This window comes from Astatotilapia calliptera, chromosome 3 (assembly GCF_900246225.1).
Source record: "Astatotilapia calliptera chromosome 3, fAstCal1.2, whole genome shotgun sequence".
Taxonomy (NCBI): Eukaryota; Metazoa; Chordata; class Actinopteri; order Cichliformes; family Cichlidae; genus Astatotilapia; species Astatotilapia calliptera.
In genome coordinates this window covers 34927678-34952299 of record NC_039304.1, presented here as the reverse complement: position 1 = coordinate 34952299, position 24622 = coordinate 34927678, and the positions used below count along the sequence as shown (strand labels likewise).

At 40.0% G+C, this 24622-nt stretch overlaps 1 protein-coding gene across 8 annotated transcripts in view; it reads left to right on the top strand.

Moving 5' to 3' along the window:
- The first annotated feature begins 691 nt into the window (after window positions 1-691).
- Window positions 692-24622, top strand: part of plce1 (phospholipase C, epsilon 1) — a 78908-nt gene continuing 54977 nt past the window's right edge. For 6 of the 8 annotated variants that reach the window (XM_026163074.1, XM_026163073.1, XM_026163071.1 and 3 more), the window contains exons 1-4: window positions 13117-13261; window positions 13920-14574; window positions 14724-15140; window positions 15235-15444. In XM_026163074.1, coding sequence (XP_026018859.1) covers window positions 13257-13261; window positions 13920-14574; window positions 14724-15140; window positions 15235-15444 — 1287 coding nt within the window. In that variant the 5' untranslated portion in view covers window positions 13117-13256. The other 2 variants (XM_026163075.1, XM_026163072.1) reach the window with 2 other exon arrangements.

The following is a 24622-nucleotide window of genomic DNA, read 5'->3' as shown; positions in this document are numbered from 1 at the left end:
GTACCACTAGAAAGCCCAGGATGTTCTTTTGATATACTTTCTATAATCAGGGGTGTCAAACATAAGGTGTGGGTGCCAGAATTGGCTATGCAAATACTCCAATCTTGTCCAACTGGACAGCTTTAGCAAACGTGAAGGAAGACATAAATTTTGGACTTTGAACTATAGTTTGAAAAGTTTTATAGTTTTATCTTTACAGACAAAGATAAACCCATGCTACACCAAAGTAATTTGGTAAAAAAAAAAAAAAGAAGAAGAAGAAGAAAGAAAAAGAAATGACAGTAAAGTTCCTCTTTTTTCCACTTACAATAGAAATGTATGTTGTTATATTTTAGTGAATTAACAAATACTTTCTATTTTATAACTCAATAACTAAATAAGTTTTATATAGTTTTACACGAGTATTTCTTACAACTTAAACACAAAGAGTCATACTGCCAGATGTCTTTAATTTTCTACAGCAGCTTTTGTTTATCAAGTAGAGATGTCCTGTTGAAATTACACGTTTTATTATATTAAGATATCTAAGGATTAAATGTGTAATTAAACTTTTTTACAATGAGAGACTTCCACTTAACATCCAGCCCACTTAGCATCAAAGTGGGCTGTATTTAGCCCACTATGTAAAATGAGTTTGATATCCCTGTCTTAGTGTTGCGCATGCATTTGGAGTGCAGTATTCCGAGGGCCACTGAATGCAGCACAGCAGAAAGCGGTTTTTCCCACCGCAGCACGAGCTGCTCCATCAACTGTATCGGCGAGAGTTGTGAAGCGAGTCGGTCACCGAAAACTTTGCACAAAGTGCGCCGTACATGTCTTCGTGCGGCGTTTAGGTGGATGCTGAGTGGATCTGACACGGCTGGTAAGTAAGTTTGTGTCACGGTGTCCTCAAACAGTCAACTCACGTTGAGTTTAGGTAACCTATGGTGAGTGTTTTGGTTGAGGGCGCGCGGCTTGTTTGTAAAGTTGGCTCGTAGCATCCGTGGTTCCCAAACTGATGGCCAGGAGTTCAGTGTGTACCCAAATAAGCCCGTTAATAAAACTTGTTGCATTGTTTGAACCGAGTGCTAGAAATGAATGTAGGCTGACATTGTTTCACCTTTCTGTGTTAAAAATGGGCTTCTACTGGCTTCTAACGAGTAGAAGCAGCACGTGTGCTTTAATCTGCAGTGTTTTGTATGGATAACTTATTATATATCTAAAGTTAGCTTTGTGTTTTTTAATGTATTATTATTATTATTATTATTATTATTATTGATCTTTTACTTGAGGTATGTGTCCTCTCACGTGTGTTATTTTTGAGTATGACAGGTGAGGTCACTGTTTACACCCCCACCCCCAGACACCCCTAGGCAAAAGCGACCTCAACCTCAGTTGCATGTGATGCTGCTTCAGGTGAATCTGTTCCGCATTCAAATGAACGAGAAACAGGAAGGACACACATACATTTGAAAATAAATAAATATGCAAGGATATATAAGGATAATAGTGCACACAACATGCCACAGTGAGAAATGCAAGCATATAGTGAGATACATACTTCTACATCAGTAGTGTGTGGTGTTTTTGAGCTAGTAAGTAGATCTTTTTCTGGCCAGAGGAAAAAAAATCACCATGAAATTGAACGAGATGGATATTGACAGAACTGAACGTCACAGCGTTCGTAAAGAGGGGATGGTTTATTTTACAAATACAACTTTTTCCTCTTCCCACATTAATATGGTTTGTTTTTGTATATTTATTTAAGTTCCACCCAGTTTGTGTGTTTCGTCATCACATCATGGCACATGACTGGAGTTGGGGAACATGGTGTCTTGAGATAGAAATCTGAGAGAGACAAGAATGGTCTGGTTGGACTTGTTTTTAAAAAACTGGTGTTTACTTGTGCATCCTCCCATCCATAAACTCAGGCATGTACAGAGGAAGTAAAGTACAGAGATCCTTGCCTGACTCAGTCAGACCTGATATTAGCTGGTCTTTAACCTTCTACTTTCCTAAGTGCAAAGTCTGTTTGATCCTGCAGATGTGTCTGGTGTGTCCATGCATGCTTGCATTCCAGGTTGCTCCTTCACCTAAAGCATGTGGTGCGGTGTCTGAGGCAAACTATTTACTCTGGATTGCTACATGTGAGGAAGGACCACTGGACCAGTTTTTGTTTTTCAACATATCATCATTAGTATGTGCACCTGTTCAACTGCCCCTTAGTGCAAATTACTTATCAGTCAATCACATAGCAGAGACTCTGTGCAATTAGGCCTGTAAACATTGTCAAGGCAACCTGCTGAAAGTATAATGAATCATGAGAATGATGGTTATTGATCTGAGTATTTTATAAAAAGGGGATCTACTGGGATTTCTCCGCACAACCATCTCTAGGATTTACAGAGAATGGTCTAAAAAAGAGAAAACATCCATGGAGTGGCAATTCTCTGAGCAAAAATTCCTTGTTGATGTCAGAGGTCAAAGGAGAATGGAATGACCAGACTGCCTTGACCTGACAGGGAGGCAGCAGTAACTCAAATAACCCCTCCTTACAGCCAAAGTATGCAGAAAAACGTCACTGATTGCTCAACATGCTAAACATTGAGGCAGATGGGCTACAGAAGCGGAAGACAACACCAGATGCTACTCCTGTCAGCTAAGTACAAGAAATCACACAGGCTCATCGAAACTGGACAATGGATGATTGGGAAAACGTTGCCGGGTGTGATTAGTTTTGATTTCTGCTGCTACATTCAGATGGTAAGGCCAGAATTTGGTGTACATGACATGAACGTATCAATCCATCCTACCTTGTATCAACAGTTCAGACTACCGGGGGTGGTGTAGAAGTGTGGGGATGTGTTTTTGCCACATTTAAACTCTGCAGCCTACCTGAATATTTTTGCTGTTCATGTCCATCCCTTCTAATGGCTGCTTCCACCAGGATAACACATTACATGACTTGAAAGCTCAAATCATCTCAAACTGGTTTCTTGGAGAAGACAGTGAGTTCACTGTACTGAAATGGCCTTCACTGTCACCAGATCTCAGTCCAAAAGAGCACCTTTGTGATATTGTGGAACGAGAGCTTGTCATCACAGATGTCGAACTAACAATTCTGCAGCAAATGGGTGACGTTATCATGTCAATATGGACCACAATCTTGCAGGAATGTTTCCTGCACCATCCTGAATCTGTGCTATGAAGAATTAAGTCAATTCTGAAGCCAAAAAAGGGGTCCAGTCCAGTACTGATAAAGTGTAAATGAGTGTCTATGACTTATGCTGCACATTGGGTTACTTACAAACACTTTCCTTGCTTGTCTTTTGCTGGGAAATCACTCTCTTGCCTCTACAAACCATCACCATGCAGAGTTATTTCAGTGAAATACGCACAAACAGCTGGGGCCAGTGTATAAAGCATGTGTATGCTGCATGAAATAGACCAGCTTGTAATGGGGCATACGTGAGGCTGACCAGCCGGTCGACCGGTCCGGGCCAAGAACATTGGAAAACAGCCGACTCCGGTCCCTGGCCGGTCGATCGTTCCACCTCTAATGCAGACAAAAGGTGCTGGCATAGCAGACGTGAAACACCTCCAAACCAGTGCACCACTTGCATGTTAAACACAGATTGGAATAAAATCGATCTGTCCCATATAACCCATGTCTGATCTCACTATTTGAATCAGAATGAGACCAATGTCTGATTCAGATATCTGCTCTTGGTGGAGAAACTCCAGCTCCATGTGTCACTACGCCAAACTCACAAATGCCATACCGGACTATTAATGCTTGCTGTGTGCCAGTAGGGCTGGGCCACTGGATGATGAGGCTCACAGTCCTCAAAATGTTGAGCTCAACCATGGGGCTGAAGATTTGTAAACGCTGCTTTATTCGATGTGTCACTAAGCTTATGTCATTTGTTCGGTCTTGTCTAGTGAAACCAATACAACCAGTCCAGATCCTATGCAACAGGTCTGAGTGTTAAACCAGTTTTCCATTAACTCAGATTGTCAGGTTTGAACTTACCTTGATTTGGGCTTGTCTTGACAACAACTGGGAATTAACTAATTATCTGCACAGAATAAATACTTTACAGAGATCCTGACTGGTGCTGTAGCTAAAGCATATGTTTTCTCACACAGTTATTGGCCTTTTCCCAAAGACTTTATGTGCTTTGGAGAAAAAAAAGCAGATTACAGGGAGGAGACTTCACAGATGAAGTTCATTTGATTTTAAGTCAGAAGCACGTTGATGTTGTTGTACAGAGAACACAAGGCTATAGTGAAAGTTTTGTAGCATATGCAAAGCGCTGTATGGCCACGGTGGTACATTTGTCATGCCACCACAGCGCTCTTTGTGTTGCTGCTGATACACGCGCGCAAAAACACACACATATTTACAAAGCAATCCCACTTCTGAGTCATCTTTTATTGTGCCATTGTTTACGAGCACACGCTCACGCCACATCTACACTAGTGTGCGTAGGCTCATCCACCGTGACAACACTCTTGGAAGCAGCCCGCTAACCGTTGGACACACAACCAGATATATGCACACACATGCACTCACACAGCACCTCTTTCTCTTTCTGCAGTTTCCACTGGCGTCTCTCTCTGCCCTGCCCTCTAATCAAAGCCATATGTTCTCCAGATCCTTTGCATGAAAAGTCTGTTCTGTTCTCAGTGAAACCAGCCACTTGCTTACTGACAGACGGAGTCACTGTAAAATTAAAATTAACCTGCAAAAGACTACAGACTTGAATTTCTGTTCCGCTCTTTGGGCACTATCTAGGTCAATTTGACAGCAATATATTTTAATGACGGGAAGGTTCACACTTTAATCCATAATCCAATTCATATTCCTGTTTCTCAAGCACTTGTCTGCTTGTTTATAAGCTGATCTGGTGGATGGGTTTTAGTCCAATCTTAAAGAATCAAAGAAATTCCGTTCTTTAGCTTTGATTGTTCATGACGGATTCGGTGTACGTAGGTTTCCTCTTCGGATGAATCCGAAACCTTCCCACTTTCGCTCATTAAAGTCATCGTAACCATAACCTGCGCTCTTGTTATATAAACACCCATCAGAATCTGGACTGTGATTCATTTTAGGTCCCAAATGTTTAACAGTAGTTGATTTGAATGATTGTTGATACACGCCTTGAATTACTGTAATGAAGGGAGATCGTATCCTGTTATTCTGGTTATGGATAAACTGCAGTGTATTGTTATTTACAGGCCAAGTGGAAATCAATTTCAAATTTCTGCTCCAAATTTGGCCAAGTTCTGCCTGCCTGGTATAGGTCAGTTCCATTTCTTTACATTTTTTAAAGATAAAATTGTGTAATATCGTAATGTTTTAGCAGCAGAAGCACTACAGAAGATTTTTCTTTTGATTACCTTCGGGCATTAGCATGGTTGTAACACAACCTTTTTCGGGGTGGAACCGGAACCACGTCATCTTATGGATGAATGCCTATTTCTTGAGCCAGATCAGTACTTCTCTGCCCAAAATGCAAAGAAAACCCCCACAACAACAAAAAAACCGACCCACAAATAAAGATGCCTTGCACATGTTGTAAATAGAAACATTCATTCTTTATTTGTCAGATGTGGTTTCTGTTACATTGTGAAATGCATATTATTTTTTAAATCTTCCCACCAACTCCAACCTTCTTTTCTTCTTTCATTTTTCAACTGTGAAAACCTTTAAGGAATGTGATTCTATTGTATTCGCTGTAGTCATATGATGCATCTTTTCTTCTCCAGCCCCATGTTAGAGAGAAGGAGGGGTGTTCTTTGTCCCAAAGAGTGCAAACTGCAGGAGGAGTTTCTGTTACTGGATCTTGCACTTGGCTGTATAGCACAGTTTGAATTTCCAGCACAGCTCCACATCATTATTAAACATTTGCTTGAACTTATATAGTCTAAAGTATGTCCTGAGTTCTTCAAAAGTAAGTGATTTCATGATTCTGTTGGTTTCCAGAAGACTCTTTTTAACTTTCCCATTATGGCACCTCAACCTTGTGTTTCTTGTTCTTTTTCTTTACAGTTCTCTTGGCATCAGCGAGGTATTTGTGACTAAAGAAATAATCTGCTTGAAACCTGGATTTTTACTGTGTACAGTTGGGTGATGCGTCATCCTTTTGTACTCTTGTGACATCCTTTTTCTTTTTTTCTGCGACCACCCCCCGCCCTGCACAACAGAGGAGGGGATTCCTTCTCTCCTTGGTCTACTCTTTGTGCTGTTGGAATGCTAAAGATCCAATGTTAAACCTCCCTGGGCAGTATTTAGCAGAGTATTTTAGAGGCTCAGGAGGATAAGTGGCATTTCAGGTCTGTTTGAATGTAGATCTCGTTTTATGTTCAAACTTCTTCAGTTCCATTTTCTCTGATTGTCCTTTTCCCAATTACTAAGCAATATTAAAGTTTGTTTAAAAAGTAATCGTATAGTAGTAATCAAGTGTAAAGAGCTTTTTTTCTTCTTTTTTTTTTTGTAAACCACTACCCACTCTGTGACTTTCTACCTCACTGATTGGCATTTGCATTCCTGTGCTCCATTTAAGGGTGAATCTAATCACATCCTGGGCTGTGAGTCATCGTGTGGATGAGTTGTGAAATAATCCCTCCTGAATGAAAATTACAAAAAAAAAAAAAAAAGGCTTTTATGCAACACTCAAGCCCCCTCTTGAGGGGATTCACATAGAGTGATTGAGGCCAGAGATTCAGAGGCTGTTCTACCTCCTGAGACAAACTCATTTAGCTAAATTGCAGCTCCTTTTGTTTAATATGTATGAAACAAAGAGTTGTTACACAAAAGGAGCATTAGTGTTCAAATCCACAATTTTGATAGGTGGAATGTCTTCAGTTAAGAAAGTTGCTTACTTTGAAATGTCAAATTTCAATTATGGCATTAAGCTAACATAGCAGTATATAGTGACACATGATTCATACTTCTTCAATCTAAAATCTGTCCAATTGTCATTATATTTCTAACTCTGAATCCAATATCAGGCCATTGGCTTTTTTCTAAATAATTTATCTGGCCATTAATCGACTGTAACTTTAGATCTCAAGGAAATGTATTTCACATTTCATTTAATAATACCAAACCTGTTTAACTGCTTCTGTCTTCAACACATATGTTCCGAGTATGAAAGTAGCTTTGTATAACTTGCAGTTCAAAATAATCCTTATGTGCTTAAGTTGTAGCTCCTCATCTAGTGCCCGAAATAAGCTGCTTTAGCTACCTTCAAGGTCACGCACTCCTATGGCCAGCATTTGTTCTGATTGGATTTGCTTTGCAGGCAGAAGGTTTGACCAGCTGGTTGGCAGACAAACTTGTCTGTCATATTTAAGATTTTCACTCAAACTGACGTCGCACAAGGCCATGTTTAGAAAGGAGAACAACCTAAAACTTTCAAAGAATTTCATACTCATATATATGGATAGATGAATGGATATGCCAGAAAGTAAGGAGAAGAATAATAGGTCTCCTTTGACTGGTTGATATGAGAAGTGCCTTTAAAATGGTAATACAATAATTTGACATAAATTTTTTAACTTCATTTTTTAAAGTAAATGGGTCTCAATTTTGTACCACGTGGGAAAAAAAAATCTTTAGTACTATGTATCAATGTTCCAGATAAGTTTACAGAATAATGTGGACTAGAGACATACTATTTTTTTGATATATCTAGTAATGTTAAGATCTACAGAACCATTTTAGTGACAGCAATAGGAAGGAGTCCTGTGATGGATGTCATGGCCAAAACAGAGCGCTGATCTCAACATGAAACGAGTCTGTTTGGGATTCTACAAAGACACAGAAGAAGAGGCTAAATTCCGAAAAGCTGTTGTGGAAGACTGGGTTGGGAAAATCCAGCTGCTAAATATCTACAAATCGTGTGCAACTGTTAAACTCTGTGCCAGAGTCTACTTAAAATTTTTTTTTTCTATTGACTAAATTTTTAATTTTAAGTTGATTGATAAGCAAAAGCTATCCGTGGCTGTATTTTTGACAATTACTCGATATTTCATGCGCTCCGCTTTGTAAGCCAGACTGTTGAGATAAACGAGGGAACAGCCAACGCACATAAAAACACATACTCAGCTCTTTGTCAACCATCTGACTGTGATTAGACCAGTTTGTTTTTTTTTCAGGACTTTCAGAGGTGCTGAGATCATACCCTTTTGCTTTCATCACCATGTGTTGCACTTTATTGCAGCATGGGAAATAATGAATCCTATTGGATAGAGTTGTATATAGAAAGAAACCTTCAGCCTTTGCACTGTTGTGGTTGATGTTCACAAGTTTTCCTTGGGTCGTGTTAACAAATGCGAGCTTTCAATAACTGCAAGAGTTCATTCAATTGTTGAACTTTTTACTTTATTGTTTGTCATCATGTCTAAAACTGTAAATATTCGGTATTGGTTTCTGGGAGCCTTATGGCACTAAGAAAACTTCAGGATGTGACTTTAGGTTGAGAAACAGGCCCACTTTGTTTTTTATTCTACAAAGATTAATGTCCTAACGAATATACTGTAGGCATAGAAGTAGTTTCACTTTAGAGATAAGAAGTGATCATCATTTATCCCCCCCCCCCCCCCCCAAAAAAAAAGAAAAAAAAAACCCCAAAACAAAACACTGACATATAGTGCACACCTCTTGACAGAAGAAGCCATTCACAAATATTTCACAATGAGGAAACTCTGTGCCGCTGCCAGCTTTTACGTTGTGTCATTCACTTGGATGTGAAAGCAAAACTTCTGGGAACCATGCTCAGACTCAAGAAAACATTTTTGATTAGCTGCTGAACTTGGTGTTTAAAGGACATCCCTCATGTCATTTTTTGTCACACTCTCGCTCTGTTTAACACTCACACACTTGCTCTCTTGCATTGATCTGGTCTCTGTCTCTCTCTCTTTCCGATAGACAGCAAGCGGGAATCCTGAATCACCTGGTAAATCGGGAGAATTAGAACGCAGAAAGCACCCAGAGCCACGTATCTAACTTTAAATGTAAGTATTGCCTCATTATAATTCCAATCAAATGCTGTAATCTTAGCTTTTTTCTTCTTTTTTTAAGTTAAATGAGAAGCTTGGTATGAGGATTGCTGGAAAATATTTTAACAACAAGTGAAGTAGAAGTGATTGAGTGCTTTCTTGGTCAGTGCACTTGTCACAGTATGTGACCTGATTTCCAGCGCGGGTGTGTCTGCGCTTTTAGCTCTAGGCTGAGATTTAGGCTGGATGAGCCATTTACTCTCCCAGCCAGGGTCACAGTTCAGTTGATAACGAGAGCTACTTTAAACAGTGCGTGTTTATGTGTGTGTTTGAGTGCACGGTTGTTTTTTTACCCTCACTTTCTGCGGAGATTTTGTCTGTTTAACAGCCATTTCTAGTCTGTAAATCTCACCTTTCTTGAACGCATAGGAACAATTTAGTTGTTGTATAAGTCATGAGTTGAATGCCAAATCTCACTTTGTTTGCACACAGATCCATTTTAAGCAACCGCTGTGTGGAAATGCTATCCTGTTGCTAATTTCAGAGTGATTTGATGGCAACAACAGCTGTCTATCATGCACATGGCTCAGGATTTAAAGCTACAGCGTGCAGGTTTTTGCCTTGAGTAATCGAAGTGTTATCCCAGCACTGCCCTCATGACACATATTTGGACAGGTTCATGCCCTAACATGTGTCACAGTTTAGATATAAGACAGTTTGTTCATACACTTACATTAAGCAGCAGATGATGAACACGTGGTTTCTATTTATGATACTAGTGCTTTCTATATTTTTGAAGATGTCTTCTGCATATTTAATTTCTCCGCTCTTCCATTTTTCATTTTTTTTGTGTTGTTTTGATTACTGTCATTGTCATGACTTGCTGTAGAGTTTGTTAAACCACACCCAAGTTCAATAGCAGGTGCTCTACACATCATACAGGCAAAACTTGATTAGGGATTTAGAGCAGTTGTGAATAGAGGCAGGCACACACAGGTTTGCAGGAATATTTAGTAATATTGTGTTATAATTAACACTTTTTGTAGTCATTATTTAGAAAATGCAATGTGAAACATTTCATTTGAGTTCATATCTAGCAGGAGTGACCACGTTACAACAGATACTGTAGCGGGAACTACTCTGGCAGGTGACTAATGTTGCACATTTTATAAACTTTTGATGTGTCTGGTTAAACCAGTTGGTTAACTGTGACGCATATAGGTTCGAGAGATTCTCATTGGCGCAGACTGCCATAACGATCTTTGTCAAAGTAATAAAAATAATCGTATCTAGTACCATGACAACTTGCTGCTAGTGATAGTAATATCAGCTCCTGGGGGTTGAATTGGATTTTCTTAGCCTAAACATACAGTAGCTGAGGCTTTTCTGGAAAATATTACACAAGTGAGGTGAAAATTTGTCTCATCTCATCGCCATGTCAGTAGAGCAAATGTCAAAGACTGCTCCAGGCAGTTTGTGTCCATGTGTTGGAGTTTCGATTAATAAGCACAATATTAACATTATTTGCTAGGATTCATTAAATTATTATATTATATAAAGCATGTTTGTCTTTTCAGAAGCTGCTATATTATAGTGTTAAAATATTTTTAAAAAAAGTCTTTTTTATATTTAAGTTCTGTCGATATTTACAAAGAGAGCACAATGACAAGATTGCATGTGGGCACTATGTGTTTTACTGCAAATTGCTCGAATAGTTTATAGGGAAAAATTAATTTTTCTTAATTTTTGCACTTGATATTGAAATGAACAGACCGTACCCATGTTTAGAAAACAGAATAACTTTTGTAAATGATCTGTAAAAACTAACCACACCTCTAAGCACTATTTGAGGATTGTGCTCACACGGTATTTTTACCTGTTGAGTAAATCTGTCTCTAAATGTAAACTGTAAAGTCTACTTATTTTAAAATTGTATTTAGGGAATCCTGCGTCTTGGCATATCCTGGTAGCTAGTTTTTATTCTTTTAAACTGTTCTCTGCAGCACTGATAAGAGTAATGCCGTGTCATTGGTGCACTGTCTGTTTCGTTTGTGTGAAATCTGTTTGGTATTGAGTAAAGCGAGGAAAAATCAAGCAGTGCCTTCTGTAACTGTGGCTTCTTTAAAGGTTATAAGATTTCCTGTATTCAGTTATCAAATCAGTCCGATCAAAAAAGCAACTGTTAAGCTGCAAAGCAGCAGTTGTGGTATGGTGGTTAGATATCACTGCAGCTTATGAATGGAGCACTTGTCCTTTTTCATCCCTTTAGCCAAAGTTCTGTTTGATTGAAAGTAGCATGGAGCTTTGAAAAGACACGAAACACATTCACCTTGATATGTGTTTGTATCAGTAGTCCTTTTTCTCTCCCGCAAACTCACACTCTAAATGTCTTGCTGGTCCACCCTCTCTGTGTCGGTCCCACATTCCTGCTGAGGCCCACACATTTTGGCAGGGAATAAAGGGCTGTGGTCACTCTAATTGTGAGGCTTTGGACGCTAGTTTTTGGATTTATTCACTGCTGGCCACCATGACGATACCATACACCACACAATTAGTATGTGTACATGTTGTGGTTGACTATATCTGTTAAGGATATATTTCATAGTAACATGGTTCATAAATGTTCTCACTTTATTGCAACTGTGCTAGCAAAAAAAGTGAAATCAATTTTTCTTTATGTCACTTTAGAGAGATCCAAGAGTCCTGATTTATTGAACAATGTTTTGTGATTATTGCTAGCCATAAAATGAATTGTTCATAAACACAACTATGTGCATGAGCACATTGCACAAGTGCTATACCTTAAGAGATGAAGATAAACTGTTTTATTGCCATTGCTTCAGCTGGGTTGATGAGTGTAAAATGAGTCTTCCCACAGTTCATGCTGTTTGTACAACCAGAGTTTCAACAAAGTTAGAAATCCATGCAAAACCGTAATGCAACAATTTGTATATTTCGCAAACCCATTTTTTTCAAATTCACAATAGAACACTGAAAATTTATCAGATCTTATAAATTTATTATTATTTTGTGTTTGATGGGATCAGCATGTCTCAAAAAAGTTGGGATGGGAGCAACAGAAGGCTGGAATTGTAAGTGGTACTAAGAAGAAACAGCTGGGGGAACATTTTACAACTAATTCGGTTAATTGGCAACAGATTGTTAACATAATTGGATATAAAATGATGGGTGTGTTAGAGCGGCACAGTTTCAGAAGTAAAGATGAGCAGAAGTTCATCACAGTTTCAGAATAACGTTCTTTAATATAAAATTGTGAAGACTTTGAACATCTCATCAAGTGCAGTGCATGATATAATCGTACAAACTGGAGAAATCTCTGTGCGCAAGGAGCAAGGGTGAAAATCGGTATTTGATGCCTGCGATCTTCAGGCCCTCCGGTGGCACTGCAGTAAAAACAGGCATGATTGTCTCGTGGAAATCACTGCATGGTTTCAGGAACACTTTCAAGAAACTATTGCCCGGGAGCACAGTTCACCATGCCAACAACAAATGCAGGTTAAAGCTCGGTCCCGCAGAGAGGAAGCCACATGTGAGCACGATACCCAGAAGCCACTGGTTCTCTGGGACAAAGCTCATTTAAAAAGGACTGAAGCGAAGTTTAAAACTGTTCTGTTGTCGAAATTTAGAGAGAGACTACATCAGAACTTTTTCAGATTTAGGGTTGTAGTCATTTACTTTACTAATTTAGTTCTTAAAGCTGATGTGATGAAGAAAAGAGACACAGAAGAAAACTCTAAAAACTGCCTTAACTTGGATTTGCTGATGATATGTTTTTCAGTTTTGGTTTGACTCCTTATCCTTTGCTTCTATTTGTTTTAACCTTGCTAGCTGTCCAAACTTGTCTTATCTGAATGTGTTTTAATGGCATAAAAGTTGACAATATTAACTCCTTTTTTTATGTGTCTGTGTTCTCATTGTTTCTCAATCCCAGGGCCTAAAGAGTGGTTAGTTATGTCGCAGATACGCGTCCAGGTTGAGACAGACCCCGCACCCACAGGGACACACGTGGCCTTGTAAGCTGTGGCGGCGACCGTATTATCAAGGAAATTCCTGAGTCCTCCAGGGTCACCTATCTGCTGGCTTCTCTATCTGCTGGTTTGTACAGCTGTACAAGCTTCTGTTTCCACAACACTCATACACAGAGCACGCTCAGCACTGATGTGGCGTCTTAGTCACTCAAGAGGTCAGCAGAAGCTGAAGCTATCATTTCCTACAGCAAAGGCCTGTGCCTATGGTGGAGCATAAAAATGAGGTGTGGGCTTAATGCAACGCATGCTTTAAAATAGAATTGATCTTTGTGATTAAAGATTAATGACGACATAATTGATGCAACATAAATATTATGTAAACAAGCGGGTTATTGTGGCTAAAGCACAAGCTATCTGTCTTGATCTGGGCTTGGTAATACTGTTTATCTAAAGCAGCTGAGTTGGTAAACATGAAAAAGCCATAACTTCAAATAATTTATGACGTGAATTATTTTATGACCCCAGCAAATTTCATTTCCTCTTTCTGCTCTTTCGGTTACTTCATGACTTACTGAATCACGAATTACATTGGAAGGTTCCAAAGAATCTCAGAGGTTTTACAGGAATTTGTTTGACTTCTATTGCAGATTTTCTCTATAGGATTTCAGGAATTTGTGAGCAGTAGTGGTTGTAATAATTCCTGTAGATGTCTTGTTTTGATTGTTTTGATCTGTGAAGAGTGCAAAATGCAAAGATACAGGAAAAACAGGAATTGTAAACCATCCGAATAGTTGTCCGTCAAATCCACTTATCCTTACAGCTCTAACAGAGGTGTAACCACTTTCAGAAAAAAAAAACTTAAAACCAAACCGAACCAGAAACCAGCTTCAGCATTTCTTCTACATTCTGTCATCATCAGTAAAGTGTTTCTTCTTTTCCAAGCCGCAGGGAGACAGAAGGACAAAGCAGGACACCGCAGGCAGACGTGATGGCCACTGAAGGAACCCAGACACAGGCTGGGCCCGCGGTACTGGCAAAGTCTGCTTCGCCTCTGTCCGCTGGGAGCAGACCCAGCAGAGGAGCCAAACATGCAAATAATGGGCAGGAAGTGTGGCGAGACGCTGACCAAATGTGTCAATCAAAACAGTCGAGCGGCCCTTCTCTCCCCTTGTGTAGGAAGCCATCGTGTGACAGTGGGGAAGGCGCTGTTTTGGACAAAAAATATGAGTGCCCCGATTACAGCTCAGAAGTCATAAGCACTAAAGAGAAACCTTATCCAGAGCTCTCCACTGGCAAGAAACTTGAAGAAATGATTCCAGTACTTAGGAAAGGTTCAGAGGAATCTCTGAGCCAGCTGGATACCACTGGAGACAGCGTGGATGCAGGCACTAACAGAACTGGCAGCACCCACTACTCCTGTACCCAGTCTAGCCCTTATACCAATGCGAACACCTACTGTTGCCACAGCTCTAGGTCCAGTCCAAGCCTTGGCTCCAGCCCTGTTCACAGTCCTTGCCTCAGCTGCAGGCCCTCTGGCCCCAAATACAGACACATCCGCCGCGGCAGCCTCCCTGTGTCTATGCTGGCTTTCCACAAGGTAATTAAGCAAATGGTGCTAACCCTGTTTTATAGCATTTTTAAGATAAGCAAAGCAACCCTCACTGTCCCATAAATGTAAAGCTTTACTCCATGTAATAGCTCACTCAAGACACTGCTGTGTTTTGTTCTCTTGTTATATGCTTCTAGACATCGCCCTACCTCTCATCCCAGGGCAGTTCCTCAAGCGAACCGAGCTCTTTGACATCATCTCCATCTAGTTCTCCTCTTCCCGTCCACCGCAAGCGTCACCAAAACGGCCACATCCATCTGCACTGCCTCAAAGATGGGTACTCAAGTTTAGAGAGGCTCAACCGAAGGCCCTGGGTTAACAAATGCTCTTTGGAGAAACTTTTCCTTCGAAGGTCTTCTCTTGAAACCATGTTGTCGACCCCTGTTCACAATGAAAGGTTACCTACAGAAGAGACGAGGGACTGCAGCCAGGATCACAGCAGTGATGAGGGAGAAGTAGAAGCACATTCGGATAATGTGGATAATGATTTTATTCGGAATCGTAAAGAGCGCTCAACTGTCCTGGTGAGGCGGTTCTGCAAGAATAATCAGAAGGCATGTGTTTAAATTGATTAACATCATCATTTTTAATCAATTAATTAATCAGTGTTTTTTAGAAGTAATCTCAACTGCCTCTCTTTTCCATAAGGTGACCAAGTCGGTGTGTACTGGCACCAGAGCGATTGTCAGGACACTGCCGTCGGGACTCATCTCAGAAGATGTCTGGGCCATGGTTGTTCACTACAGATGTTGGACTCCCAGTAAGGAGGATACATGGCTAACCGTAAAGCGGGGCATGGGAGAAGACTTCAGAAGATGCAAAGAGATGCTGCGCTTTGCTGGACTTAAACTACATCAGGTAAGAGAGTGAATACATGCAGATAATGGAAGAAGGCATTGCTGTTAAAGCTGTTCGAGGACAACAGTGCTCTGTATTTATCCTGTCATGGGTTGTTTATCTTTCACACCCACGCTACTGTTAAAATGCTTCCATTAAGACATAACTGTAGCAGTGCACCCTAAAGGGATTTCAGACACAGCTTTGCTACCAGCCGTTCTTTTAAATAATTGGTCTAAGCCTAGGGTTATTAAGATTGCTTTTTTTTTTTTACGCGTTCAGCAAATGTGCTGTTCAGTCTCTAGTAGCAGAGCGTGATATATTGGTGTCCAATATATTGTTGTCACATAGGCAAGCTAATTAACTGGACCATGAAGGCCACCCAAAACCCCGGGCAGCTTTTGCACGTCTGTTCTTGTCTTGTTCTCTGCACTGCTGCCTTTTCGCACCGCTGGGACTGATCAGGTCCTCACTCGCACAGAGCAGAGACCACATGGCAAAGCTCTATCTTATTCAAGCCCTCCACATTTTGCTAAAAGTATAAACCTACATATAAATCTGCAGAAATCTATTCCATCATTGATCCACTGGACCAATGCTGGTGCATCTATGCTTTGTGGGTTTATGTGTGGTTTGCTTTTCAAACTCAGCTACCGTGGGGAATAAAACAAAAAAAACAAATCTTAACACTTAATAGCTGTCGTGGCACAAGAGTGTTTATGATTGATTGTTTCATCGGAGGAAAAATTGTTCTTGGTTTCTTGGTGTTTGTTTTTTTTTCTGTTTGCATTGAAATTGCTGCCTGCAAAATATGAAAGATGAAAGATTTTTTCAAGGAATATGTAAATAGACTAACAGAGACATACTCTAAAACACACGGCAAAGCGCGCACACACTGGCTCTTTTGTTCGGGGTAGGCCCCTACTGCGGAAAAATGATTTATTCTCTGTTGGTTCTGCTCCCCTTATTACTGACAGACTGAATGACTGAGCCTTCTGTGTGTGTGTGTGTGTGTGTGTGTGTGTGTGTGTGTGTGTGTGTGTGTGTGTGTGTGTGTGTGTGTGAGTTTAAATGGACTGAGCAGGATTGGCATCTGCGTTAAAGTTACAGGCATGGAAATTGGAGAGAGGGCGAGCGAGCAAGACGTGGTGAGACAGTTAGAAAGTGGTGGAAGATGAAGGAAAGGAGACTGAGCCCAACAGAGAGAGAGAAAGCGAAAGAGCGATCCAGGACACACTACTGTTTTTTTGTTTTTTAAAAAAAAAATCAAGTTTCCAAGCAAGAGAGTGTTTTACACACATAAAAACCTCTCGCAGGAGCTGTTCAACTTTAGCAACCTTTGCAGGGAAAACGGCGAAAACTAGCTGGCAGTAGTTTCAGTAGATAAATAAGCCATGCTTTCCAGCCTTAGAGGTGCACATATTTTGTAGGGACTGAGAATCAGCAGCATTACACATGCTTTCCTGTTGTTTTTTGTTATCTTATTCCTCCTTTTCCTGTAAAAACTTGAAACACATGGAGACTGAACGATACAGTGCAACCACTAAATTGCACAAGACTGAATGGCCAGAATTTCAGCAGTGTCACTTCAGATATTATGATTCCTAGTTAAGTGGAAAAGAAAGGTTTTAGGGGCTGGGGTTTAGTTTGCATCTAATGAATGTGATAACCAGAACTCTCGCCACCATTTAGATCGCTTAATTCAAATCAGATCCTGAAGCTGCAGGCGTGCCCGTGCAGGAACATGAGTGTGTATCTGCATGTGATTTTTAATTTTTTTTTTAATGTGTTACATTTTTACGATAGAATTTTGAAATGTGCATTGTTATACGTGTGCGCCTAATTTAGATTTTTTTTCCTTCCTTTTTTTCCCTCAACAGAGCCAAATACTGTCTAAAGTTTCTCACGTGTGGCGGGCGCTTATGCACTGATGCCATTAAAACACACATAGTTCCACTCATGTGCGTGCTGCAGCGTGGTTTCTGACTTTTGCCAAAGAGTTTTTATGAATCCTTTGTGGTTGCAGAATTATGGCTTAGGTAGTCTACGGAGAGCTGCTTTAATAATGAGCCTATTGAAAACTGGGGAGCTGCCAGCAGTTCCCTTGTCAAAACACCAGCTGAGTTCCTCCAGTGAAGGGTCAAGAGAGAAACTCTGACAACACCAAGCACCGAGGAATAAGTTGTCATCAAGATCATAAAAGAATTAGAGAAGGAACGCATCCATTTACCAAATTATACAGCGAGACATAGATGCAAGGATCCCCAAATCATGAATTTTCTGCTTACTTACTGGCTGATACACAGCAGATAGTCACAACAGGCTTTTTATTATACAACAGTGTGTTTCTTTCAGGTAGCCGGTCATAATGTTACGGGCATTTTAAGTGATTGCATAATTTTTAACAAGATTCGCACAAATTTGTTGACGCAAACCCTCAAACATTTACGGTCCGCTATGGTGCCAAGCCCCCGTGCACACAAACACACCTCTAAGCAAATCAGACTTTATAGCGCGTGGGCCTCCTGCATGTGGTGTTCCTCCTGACTCTGCAGTAATCATGTTGAGGAGTTTTCTGGAGGTATCCTGTGGGTTCGTGTGTTTATTGCCTCAGCTAATCAAGCAAGCCAAAGAACACAGGATTATGTGAAGGAGGGACAGGAGCAGGGCAGCGAAAGAGAGTAAAGGAGAGTTGGGTTGGAGAGAAAGAGAAGGAGAAGATGAAACTTTAACAGTGGAAAAAGAGGAAAATTTACTATGGAAGAAAAGTGAGAAACCTCATGGTGGTGGTGGGAAGAGGAAGTCAAAACAGCTATTAACCCAAGACAAAGCTGTGAACCTGAATGTTTTTATGTGCTGTAATTAATGAGCCTAAGCAAACTATGCATTGTCATGACTATAAACTGTGGCCTAAACTACTTGCAGTACAAGCTGTACATATATGTTATAAAATATTTAAGATCTTAAACTATTATTTCTCTGCTCAGAGTTTGCTTTTCTGACATCTGCATTTGTGCACTTGCCTAAATACAGCCCTCAAAACCAAACGGAGCTCTTTAGGATCATACTGCAGCTACTATGTCTAGTGGTTTTGCACCTTTATTTTTCAAAAAAGGTTCCTCCGCATCCCAATTTCTTTATAAAATGCAAAAATCCTGATCAGAGTTTAACTATAATTGGCAATCTTCCTGTTGAACTGTGTTCATGCTCTCCGTGATTCAGTCTTTGGAAATGAAATTGCCAAAAGTATCAGGGAAGTGTAACATAAGGGGAAGGGGAGTGTCTCAGTATGTTATGCGAGTGAAAGCACTCATACACGTACCTGGCATGAGGATCAAATGGTCTCTGAAGGAAACATTTTATGTTTGCCTTTGTGGAGTCTACCAATTAGAGCCCTGCTGAGTCCCTTTATTAAATTGCAATGATGTCAGGAAAAGTGGTAAGTGACCATTAAAAACCTTTAACATGAGCTGTATGGGCTAAGTGGTTATAGGGCTGGGAGATGGATGCTTATAAATATATCTTCTACCCATTACTGAGGATGCAAGTAGTTTTTAGGAGCATGAATACATTGTTCTCTCTGGGGATGTTCTGTGCTTTCCTATTTCCTCAGTGTGTCTTGTCATAAGTAGATCTACAGCCAATATGTTTCCATTTCCAGGAATATCTGTGGTGGGAAAATAGATTTTAAATGCCTTGTGCTGTCTATCAAAAACTGCTGTCACTGATCCTTGCTGAACAAGGCATCTTTAAATTCAGTACCATGGATCAGCTGCTAACAGGAGGCTGTCATTAAAATGTAATCAGCTCACTTATGTAATCATGATAATGTGATGTGTTGTTAGTCACGTTCCCTTTTTATGCTGCATCTCTAAAAAGTAATATTTTTTTCCATGATTTTGGTTTGGAGAACAACCTTTAACACTATAGTGTGTGCTCAACATCTCTCCCAACATCAGCTGGATTAAAGTCCACCCCTTGACCCCCTTCTAGCTGCAACCCCATGTGGATAAGCAGTTTAATAGAAAAACATGTAACTCTATGAGAATATCAATGAGCCTCACTTTATGGTTTGCTGAAGAACAAGTCAGGGCTGTAAATCATAGGTGCAACATTATACAGAAGTCCATAATGTGCTCAAAGACTTCTTCAAAGTGAATTAAGTAGTTTCACCTCACTGTTAGCAGCACACACACTGGAGTCTTACATGTGGTGACAGAATTTTGTCAAGGAAGCAGATTATTTTCAGGTGTTTACTGTTGACGCAGCCAACAGAAGGCTTTGAAATGCTCTAGCCTATGAAAATAACTAATGTTTAGAGCATTTTAAGCATTGGCTATTTACAGCAGATTAAAGTTTAGATTTCAAACTTTCTTTTTCATGGTTATTTCCTTTTCTTTGGATCCCACATTATTACCTGGGGTCAGTCATCCAAAGCGACAGACAGTGCACAAGAGCGATAATGAAGAGAGAGCAGGCAGGGTGGAATGGGTGGAGAAGAGTGTCCGGGGTGATTTGTGACATAAGGATAGTGGCAAGAGTGAAAGGGAAGGCTGAGACCTGCTATGATGTATGATTTGAACACAGTGGCTCTGACAAAAAGACAGAAGGCCGAGCTGTAGATGCCGAAATCTTCATTGGGAGTGACCAGGGTTAAAAATTAGTATTTCAGAGAGACAGTTCAGGTTTAGTGCAAAGTTAGAGAGGCAAGGGTGACGGTTTGGACGTGTGCAGAGGGGTAGCGAATATATTGCACAAAAGATGTTGAAGATAGAGCTGCCACACAGACCACAGAGAAGATTCATGGATATGCAGTGAAGGAGGAACTGGAGAGGGTTGGTGTGACTGAGGAGGATGTTAGAGAGAGTGGGGGAGATGGAGACAGATAATCTGCTGTAGCAATCTCTTAAGGGAGCAGCTGAAAGAAAAGGAAGAATTGATTTTTAGAAACTATTACTCTTCAAACATCTTGAGTGTCTCAACAAGTGAACTGACTCATAGATCTGCTCTTTAACTCCTTCATTTTTCTGCTTTTAACATATATCTATATTTTTTTTTTTGTTAAATCGGGTGCTAAAAATACAAAATATCTGGCTACTAGGGCCACATACAGCCCACTTTGATCTTAAATAGATCAGACGAGTGAAACTGCACTTTCAGTCAATTTTAAGAGATTTAACTACACATTTAATCCCCGAAATATCTTAATATAGGATGAAGTAGTGCAATTTCAACAGCATGTCTCAGTTTTTCTATATACCAAATGTAAAATTACGATCAAGTTCTGGTAGCTCACTGCCCACACTGTCCCATATTTATAAAAAAATAAAATTTTAACTGAATTTTTTCACAGTATACAGTAGAAAATGGGAACCTTTCTGTCATTAAGTTGTTTATCTATTGCTTAATTACTCTGGTTTGGTATGGATGTCTGTGAGTGAGGTCTTTATCAGCAGGAAAAGCTGAAAAACCTATAAAAATAAAGTTAAAAGTCCAAAAATGTATCCCCTCCTTCATATTTTCCAAAACTGTCCAGTGGACCAGATTGGAGTCTTTGCCAGGCCAATTCTGGCCCCCAGGCCTTATGTTTGACACCCCTTCTCTAATAAATATTTGGCAGAGAATTCACTTCCAATAAACCGTAGGAATAATAATTTGCTTTTGTTTTTTCAATACTTGGTTTGGCCTTGACATTTTTTGGGCTGTAAAGTTAAAACACTGTAAAAATACACAAACGCACAGCAGCTCACAATTGTTCAGACTCAAACATATAAAATACTTAGATTTTAAAACACACAAGGTGTCACATCCATCCTGGCTCCTTGTACTGTGTGCGCATTGTTGTAGCTGTTGCAGTTGCTAAGAAAGCTCAGTTTAAAAGGCGGTCTACCAAAATCGGTTGCAGTCAAGTTTGATTCACAAAAACAACAATCCTTGAACACGCATGTCATTTCCTGCGTGGGTCGATTAATAGAGTGACCTCAGCTCTCATTACACCATTTTCCCTGTTTTTCTCTCCTTTTGTCATTGGTGGTAATAAGAACTATACACACACGCTTCAGTTTCATTCAATTTACATTCAGTTTGAAAAGAAAGTATGAACCTGAAGATAGCCCTCAGTACTCCCCAGACTGAAGAAGTTAATGTGTAACATGTTTATGCTAAAAGTTTAATCTCAGTCTGTGCAGTTAGTTTTTTTGCATTCTACCTAACTTTTTTTTTTTTTTTTTTGTATAAAAAAATGAACCTTGTCTCAAAGCAAGTCTGAGTGCTCCGTATATGAGTGAACATTTTTTTTCTTTTCATTACATCTCTGGAACAAATTTGATAACCATCCTCAAGGCTGTGGCTAATGTCAGGCTGACTTGCAGTGCTAAATTACAGCTGATTATTTCTGGTGTGCAAATATAACTGCGCTGACCCGTGCAATAAGAGTGCAGCCTTTGGCATATGGCAGCTCCTGTTAAACTTCTTCATGTTTGCTCTGTTGAGTGCCGTGTTCCCTTTAAACCTTTACTAGTTAAATATCCATGTGAAAGATGGCTTATGTGAGAGCTCGGATAATTACTTCTGTATATGTCTCTACATCTTGGTTACCAATTAGTGCTCGCTTAAAACGTCCAGAAAATATCCGGTTTTAGACCTCTGTTTAATGACAGATGTTGACATAAGCTCAGCTTGCGTTGATTTTTTTTTTTTTTCTCCGATAATTGTTTCTGTAAATAGACTGGTTCATTTTATCCTTAGGGTCAGAGACCTGGTATTGTTTTCTTTCATTCTATGCATATTTGCACAGAATGGTACATTTATAATAGAAAAAAACAAAAAAAAAGTGCTGTATATGTGAAAAACTTTCACTTTGCAAGGATCATTTTGAATGGATGTCAGAATCTCTGGCTTGCAGTGTGAGATGGTGATACCTGTGAACAAACATAGTAATCTATTAATCTAAATAGGTTAAGGTTAATAAAAAGGTAAAAGTAAATGGAGTTGCAGTCAAATTCACAGAGGGAGCTAGTCCACATGTATACCTTGTTTAATTTTTCAAGCCCACACACTTTATATTTACTCATTTATTTATTTAATCAACAGCTGGAAAAAATTTTTTTTCCATGATGAAAGTAAAGAGAAAAAAATCTAGATGATGCCAGGCTGTAAAATTTGCCTGAGCATGCCACATGTATATTTACAGGATAAACAGCAGTTATGAAACATTGTGTCTTGACTGCTTAGTGCAGGAAACATGCTGTTGTTATTTGTACACCTAATCAGCAAGGAGTAGAATTTAGTTACATATATTTCATACATACACGTGCGTGCGCGCACACGCGCGCGCGCACACACACACACACACACACACACACACACACACACACACACACACACACACACACACCTATTTACAGTTGTGTAATCACATTATGGTCCTGCCACATTGTTTAAGTCTGTTTGAGGTCTGGATTTTGACTGGGACGTTGCAGCATCTTGATACTTCTCTTTTTCAGCCATTCTGTTGTAGTGTTGTTGATATGCTTGAGGTCATTGTCCTGTTGCATAACCCAATTTGTGCCAAGTTTTATCTGTCAGACAGACACTATGGCAGCTAAGATAGGCTGCAGCGATCCACAACCTTGAACTGGATAAGTGAAATGGATGGATACATACATACATACTTGCATACTTTGATACACAGAGGACTTCATCACCCTTCCCATCACTGTGTTTCACAGTTTGTATATGGTGTCAGTGCTTTGTTTGGTTTTTGAAAAACTTTATGGCCACATATCTCTACTGCTCTGTCTGTGGTCCTGTCTGTACAGCAGAAACTGATCCAGAAATCTCATCAGATGCAAATTTGGAAAGTTGAGTCTTCCTGCCAAGTTCTTTTTAAAGGGAAGAGGCTCTTTGGAATAATATTCAGAAAAAGAGATAATATCGAGTATGTAGGAGTTCTTTTGGCGAAAACGCCTTGTTGATGTCAAAGGTCAGACTGCTTTGAGGTAATTGGAAGGCAGCAACAAGACAAACAACCACTTGTTACAACCTAGGTACGCAGAAGAGCATGTTTGAATGTACAACTTGTCAAATGTTGAAGCAGATGGGCTACAGCAGCAGAAGACCGAAGCGAGTACCAAAAACTTTGCTTGACTCTAAAGAGACTTGACTTTAACTGCAACATTCGGTGGTAGGATCAGAATGTGGCGTAAACAAAATGAAAGCGTGAGAAGCTCCTCAGTACCGATTAAGCAACATTTAAATTCCATAGCATACCTGACCCTGCTCATGCCAAAGTGTACCCATTTTCTGATGGCTGCTTCAGAAGGATAACGCACCACAAAACTCAGATCATCTCAAACTGGTTTCTTTAACATGACAGTGAGTTCACTGCCCTTAGGTGGCCTCCACAGTCACCAGACCTCAATCCAACAGAGCACCTTTGGGATATGGAATGAAGGCAAAAGGAGTTCCGACCCACTACTAATGAGGTGGCTAGTGTGTTTGTGTTGTCTAAAAATATTGCTTTGAGACAATAGTCTTTTCATTCTTGATTTTGAAGTTAAAAAAAAAATCACATACCAACCCTACAGGAACACACACATCGTCTTACACAATGTATGTCACACTCATTTAACCTTGTGTCTATCCCTCTTGTGTTCTCTGTGTGTGCTGTGCCACTACAAAGGAATGTGCCTAGCAGGCCACTTTCTGGCCCAGCTGGGTGTTGTAGCTTAGCCAGAGATTAGTGTGTGTGTGTGTGTGTGTGTGTGTGTGTGTGTGTGTGTGTTGACACTCTTGGTGAGTCAAAGTGCTGGAAACAGACAAAAAGGGGTAGGACAGTAGGTGTCTTGCATGCCTTTGTAAGGTGTACTGTTTTGTGACAGTATCTCAAAACAATGTGGCCGCTCAGGTGTTAACACGTGGCAAAACTCCATTCTCAGATTTTTCCTTTTTTTTTTTTTTTTTTAATTCTACATATATTTAAATCCGTTGCACTGGAGCACATGTGGGAGCTCTGATTGTATTTGTTGAAACAAATTTTACCTGCTGGTCTTCTGGAGTGACACAAGGATGTCAAAATGGCGTGTGTGTGCTTTCACTTTGCTTGGTTAAGAATGCGTGCATTTGTTAGATGTTAGTTCAGGCCTTTCACACCTCTGTGAAAATGTAGGAAAACTGCACATCTTCAGAGTTAGGAAAG